At 35.1% G+C, this 6,688-nt stretch overlaps 1 protein-coding gene across 1 annotated transcript; it reads right to left on the bottom strand.

The window, feature by feature from the left end:
- Window positions 1–652: 652 nt before the first annotated feature.
- On the bottom strand, window positions 653–1,807 carry LOC130724409 (protein RKD4-like). The gene is made up of 2 exons (XM_057575630.1): window positions 1,364–1,807; window positions 653–835 (listed from the first exon to the last, which is right to left on the bottom strand). Exons 1-2 carry the CDS (start codon window positions 1,805–1,807, stop codon window positions 653–655), a joined length of 627 nt encoding a protein of 208 aa, XP_057431613.1.
- Window positions 1,808–6,688: the final 4,881 nt, after the last annotated feature.

Genomic DNA, 6,688 nt, shown 5'->3' with positions numbered 1-6,688 from the left:
CTCTACGAGTTAGTTTAAACCATTTTAATGTCTGTCTATTGAAAGTATGTATGATGTTAGATGCCAATTTAAATTATTTTTGTCATTACTATTATTGCGTGAGTTATGATACATACACACATCCACCCGTTTTCCGATGTAAAAAAAAATATTTCCACTCATTTTTCACCTTCATTTTCTATCTATTTTTATCTTCTTTATCAATCAAATCACCTATCACATCTTTATTTCCTCTCTCATTTCTTTTAATCTCTCTCTTCTTCCATCTCTCCACACCTAAAAAATGAGGTGTGAAATATAATTATTGATTATTGTGTTTCCACTTTCACCATGTGTAATTTAACTCTTTCAAGCTAGCTTCAGTCATTTCTAAGAGCATGACCAGAACATAGTGTGGTGTGGTAGATAAAAACCAAAATCTTTAACAGGTTTCTGGGTACTTGCTAGATTGTTTGCTTCTTTAAGACAAAAGAATAAACCACACATGCAACAGCTGCCTGTGAAAAATAGGTAAATCAAACCTCCTTGACTACATTATTGATTTGATAAAAACACCACTCCTGACCTCTTTTCTTTTCCAACTAAACCCCTAAAAAACATGTGCTGCTGCATGCTAAATTATTTCCTAGCTAAACTATCAGAATATCCCAATCTAGCTACCAAGTGATGAGTCCTTCCCTATAGTGTTCTGTTTTCTCCTCCTCCTGTTGTAATTAGTTTTATAACAAGATTGTCTGAGCTTCATTGTTTTCTCACTCAGCTTCATTCCCGGTGTTCTCTCCAACATTCTTTTCTGCTCCTCCAACTTGGCAAGCTCATCTTCTAGTCCCAATTCCTGCACCACACAACAAATAAAACAATTTCAACCATTCACCAAATAGTGATAAGTGTACCACTAAATTATACATAAATCATGAGGTCACGTTCATCACTTATCTCTCTAATGGACTATAATATTTTTTACTCTATGTTGTTAACTAAATAAGAACAAACATAAAAAATGACACATCATGGTCATCGATTTCATTGCCCACCAAAGACTTCAAAGTACAAACTAGCTAGTACAAAGTTTTGAAGAAGTATCATTCCCGGTGGGGTCCCTCCTCTTGGGATTACAATTATTGTTGAATCTCATGTAGAAAGTAAGATCCCTTGTTTCTTTTTTTACACCAAAATTTTCCCAACACCTGCAATACTTGCAGTTTGGGGGTCATAAACTGCAGAGTAAAAAAGCTCTGCAAGATGGTGCTCTACAAGGATCTTACTTTCTACATGAGAATCTCATGAATCTTTTACCAAAAAGCGAATTAATAAACGAACAGAATAAAGCAAAGAGATTGTTGTTGGTTTAATGTCATTATACCTTGACATTGTCGATGACTGACTTCAAGCTCTGAAGTTGTCTGTGTGGCCACCTCATAATATTGAGCTCTCTGCACCTTTTCTTGAGGAGAGTCAACCCAACATTCATTTCCTTTGCCGCCTCTGTTATCTTCAACCCAAAGTGCTTTTTGATTTCTTCAAGTTCCAAGACAGGTGAAGAAGTACTCTTCCTCCTTCTGCTGCTACTGCTGGGTTTCTCCTCCTCCTCCTCCTCCTTCTTCTCCTCCTCCTCCTTCTCTTTCTTGGTTCTGCTGCTACTTGCATTACCTTCGCTGCCGCCGGAACCATTGCAATGCACCCTGTCAGCTGGAAGGTTGAAATGGTGGCTGAAATTTTCAAAATCATCGAACTCATCACTGAAGCGACGCTGGTTGTTCTGTTGGTAGGGCAGCTCGAAGGAACTCTCCAATGGTGAAATGTCCATGATTCTGCAAGTTATTATAATTCGTTAGGCGAATACAAACTCAACACCTCACTTTTGAGCTCAACTGAGAAAAAATTTACACAATTAACATAAAAAGAAACGTGTAAAATCTGGGGATCGAAAAGCGTGAAGACTCTTCTTCTTCCCCTGTATGTCTCCTTCCTTTTTAGTCCACTATTAGTAACTTACGAGTTTCAGAGACTTATCACAAGACAGAAGGAAATAGAGAGATCTAGCGCAGAGACAGAGAGTTATTAATGGAAGAAGAAGAACAAGAGGCTGGAGTTATTATATATATTGCAAGTTAGGAACATTTGGAGCCCCACTAAATGCTTCACCTGCAAATTACACATCACGTACAGGCGAATGAACGAGCAACGTTACTCAGATATATCACCCTAGCATGTGCGTGCTGCATTCTTACTTGTCTGTCTCGGGTTAATGAGGAATGATAGAGCAAAAAGCTCTATGTGAAGTAGGGAGCATGTCAGAGAGAATGAGGAATTGCTAGAAAAGAAAGTGAACTAAGTATCTTTCTTAGATGTGACTTCTTCCATTTCAAAACAATCTGTCGAACTGAAACAACTATTACTCACTTCGATGATGTTGTGATTTGGTGAATCAGACTTGGGGGTTTATTTATAGACTGCCAATCCATACAAATCTATATCTCGAATTCAAAAGTGGGAAAACTTCAGAAATCCGGATTTCTGGGTAAAACTTTAGTTCCTGAATTCGAGTGAAGTGGGATATGTCAGAGACATCAGAATGTAAAACCTAAGGACGGGTATATAGGTAAAAAGATAGAAGAAGGCAAGATGATTTCAACGGGAGCTGATAAGTGGACACGTGTAGGATGGCTTTCGGATTTTTGTCTTGATAATGGACCTCTGCATTGTATCTAGTATAGATAGATTTGGTAAGAACAAATAATTCTTGGACACCTGATCTCAGTTGGCGTGATATAAAAAATAACAACAATGTTTTTTAGTACGAAGTCTTAGTTAATGAAACTCAAGAATGAACCCGCCCATGATTTCCAACAAATGACTTCAGTTATGCATTATCTCATGCAACACAGCAACAGCGCTTCACAATGATCAATTCACAAAACTGAGCTCTCACCTGCTACTAGCCTACAATATAATATAATCAAAAAAATCATGAAACCAACAAATAATTTACTGCGCAACTGAAACCATGGAAAAATGATGTTGTTCAAAATCAAACAAATATAATCAGGTATATTACATTCAGTTCATACTTTTAATCATTTCTCATATTTTTATAATCTCTTCCACATTGGCCTAACGCCCTAACCAATTTGTTTATTTTTTTACCGCAAGACTTTTAAACTCATATAGCATCGCAGGTTTTGTAGGCATGTGATAAATTCTTTCTTTTAATCATAATTAATTATACGTTGAGTATTCTTTTATTTCATTTAAATAAATAAAATGCACCTATATATGATAAAAACAAATTCTTAAAAAACAAATAAATAGAGCCGTAGGAAATTAATTAATTCTTAATCTTATCATAAAAAAAATATTTACTGGAACTACCATTTGAAATCCTAAGCCTAAAGACACGAGGATGATGTGTGAAATTTAGATTTTTTTTATTATTCCATCCGAATTCCCAAAAGTAAAATTGAAAAAGGTCAACGCAACCTAAAAAGCAAAAACATATGAATTAAGATGTGTTCACATTTTCAAAAAAAATAAAAGTGTTCACACTTCATTTATATTCACTAAGAGTGTATAACAAAAGAATAAAAAGAAATAAAAAATATGATACTAATGTGATAAAAGAAGAAAACCAATAAATATTGGCTTAGTTACGTTGTTTAAGATTGAACATTTTTTTCGCAGGAAGTTGTGTGGGAATTGTTAATGACTTGAAAAAAAAATTCATTAATAATCATTTGGTTTTTTTTAACAGCAAAAATTTAAATTATTCTTAACCCTAAACTGTACTTTTGGTCCCCACATTCTTCATTCTGTGATTTTGGTCCCAAACAAAAATCATTAGAAATTTGTATCCCTTTCATTAACTGTCATTTGCATTTTTAGTTTTCCGTCTACTCACATCCAATATTAAACAGAATATTCCGTAAATATTTAATTAAAAAATAATAAAGGAATTAGTTCAGATACATTCAACCCCTTCATATGAAAAATCCAGAAACAAATGCATCTTCATCTTCTTCATCACCATGTTCATCAACTTACTCAGAAAAATTCAAAACATAAATGTATTCAGCTCCCAAACATCTTCATTTCCCCCCTCTTCATCTTCATCTCCATATTAAATAAATAAAAACACCAACACCACTAAATCCCCTCCACTCCTTGCCTCCTCTAATCCCTCATCAATCACCCACCACCGATCCACTCTCCTCTTCCCTGACCTTCAAGCCTTCATCATTCATTATCATCATCACGATTTCGGCATAAACTTTGTTGCATCACACAATCAACAACCTGAGCTTCAACAAATTGAATCCTGGTATGTCATTCCATTTTATAGATATTATTGGTGTGCTATTTATAAATCTTGAGATGCCCCCCTCTAGTTAAACGTAGATCCGTCTCTGGGTGTCACAGTATACACATACCATATATAGTGTAATACACCAAACATTTTTGTTTTCTCACATTTTTCCACTGCGATTCCTCACAGTGGGATCGATAAGGGGCAAGACTTTTATTGAGCATTAATAGAGAGATAAAGAAAAAAAAAATAGAGAAATTGATGAAACTCTTAAAGATGATGTGATGAAAAAAATAAGCGATAAAAAAAATGGAATTGTGATTATAAAAGAAAAAAATGAGTGTAAGTATATTAAAATTGTATATATGGCTGAAAATCCCGCTTCACAAACCTCGTTTTAGGAATTGTATATATGGCTGAAAAATTCTATATATGGGAGTATATAATATAATAATAAAAATAATATACATATAATAATACTAGTTCCGTAACCCGTGCGTTGCACCGAAATTTTATGTTGTAATATTTTAAAAAATAAATAAGCTATTCTTGTATAAGGCAACCTTGTAAAGATATATGAAGAGAAAAATGAAATAAATAATTGTAATTGTAATTGTGTTGTGTACATCAAACATTTCCAAAAACTTCCTTAAACACTACATTTACAGTAATGGTCTGTTGTTTGCCCGCCTCATCGAGTATACAAAGTTTAAGGCATTTTCTTTAGCGTACTCTAGAAAGAGCTACATATAACTGACCATGAGTGAAGACGGGCCTCGAAAGGAAGAGTCCAACATGAGACAGTGTTTGTCATTGACTATTGTTTATGGTCATAGCAAAGCATACTGTAATTGGAAACTGTCTTCTTCTGAATTTAATTGGAAATTTGGAATCAGAAGGAACCAAGTCAATTCTTAAAATGTGCACTTTGTCATTGACATTAGTTCCCGTGATGACAGTTGCACCAATAAAACGTTCACCAAGTTCGTCCACAATTAACCTGGTTCCATTGCATAAACCTGTTGCTTGGTCTATATTTCTCAAAAGCATGATTGGAGTATCCACTTTCAATAAACTTTTGTGGTTAGGCATTCCTGAACTTTTAGTGTCGTTCAAAAATTCGGTGGTAAACTACTCACCTTGGATTTCAGAATCCTCATCAGATCGCAAGGCAGAGTCGGAGCTCAGATATTCATGCTCTGGTGCAACTATCATCCCAAGCATGTAAGTGTTTATCATTTCAACAGCCTCTAGTGTAGGGGCCAATATTGCCCTATCTTGAAAGAATTGAGGGTCTTACATTTTGTGCGCAAGGTCAGGATATGTATATCTAATCAATTCCATTAATGGGTCAAGATTAATTGGGATGAGCAGATCTGACGGAATTTGGACATCGTACTCTCATGCTCCAAAATCTGGATGGTCGCCATTTCCAATTTTAAGAATCCAATATGCAAACTCTTTAATTTCTTTTGCTTCATCAGCCGTCTCAGCTGCGGTTAGCCGCATGTTCTTAGACAATTTCTTAACTTTGCAGTGTTTCCACAATGAGGAAGAGTTTACAGTAGATTCGACGATTTCCTGTCTGCTTCCTCTAGTTATTACATGTAGTATTTGTCTAAAATCACCTCCAAGTATTACTACTTTTCCTCCAAAAGGCTTATGGGTGTTATCTTCATTTTTCGACCTCATTTGGTCTCGGAGTGTAACGTCTAAAGCTTCGAAACAATACTTTTTCAACATTGGAGCTTCATCCCATATAATAAGACTTGTTTCAAGTAGAAGCTTTGCTCGTAGACTTCCCTGCTTTATATTACATGTCGAGGTCTCTGTAGCATCTAATGGAATGCAAAATTTAGAATGAGCTGTTCTGCCTACAGACAAGAGTAATGATGCTATGCCACTGGAAGCAACAGTAAGAACAATTAGTCCTTTGGATCTAAGTGACGCCGATAAAGTGTTTCACACAAAAGTCTTTCCAGTTCCACCATATCCATATAAAAAGTAGAAGCCTCCTGAGTTTGACAACACAAATGTGACAACCCTCTCTCATATACAAACTTTTGCTCATGCGTAAGCATACTAAGCAACTCTTCATATTGTACCTTTAATGCATCTTTATCATAGTTTAGTTCATCAACAATAAATCTATTGTCAAATTGCAGGACTTCATCATATTCTGGAGTTGGCAAACATGGGTAATCATTTAATGACTTACCATTTCTTTGGAGCAACTTCTCAATTTCAATGATACATAAATTTTTCAAATCAGCATCTGCGATTCGTAGGTCTACAGTCGAGAATAAAGATTAACAAATTATTTTTAACTGTATCGAATATAACTTGTGTTGTTCACAGATAATTCATTAATTATATTGCGAAATG

The sequence above is a fragment of the Lotus japonicus genome, chromosome 1, assembly GCF_012489685.1.
Source record: "Lotus japonicus ecotype B-129 chromosome 1, LjGifu_v1.2".
Lineage (NCBI taxonomy): Eukaryota > Viridiplantae > Streptophyta > Magnoliopsida > Fabales > Fabaceae > Lotus > Lotus japonicus.
Note: the sequence above shows the minus strand (reverse complement) of the source record. Positions and strands in the feature narration are given on the sequence as shown.

What these genes read in the sequence shown, in the direction of transcription:
- LOC130724409 (XM_057575630.1), bottom strand. Translation starts at nt 1,807, where the DNA reads ATGGACATTTCACCATTGGAGAGTTCCTTCGAGCTGCCCTACCAACAG. An exon ending in CAGTCATCGACAATGTCAAG is followed by an intron (nt 836 to 1,363) that starts GTATAATGACAT and finishes TGTGTGGTGCAG; the next exon opens with GAATTGGGACTAGAAGATGA.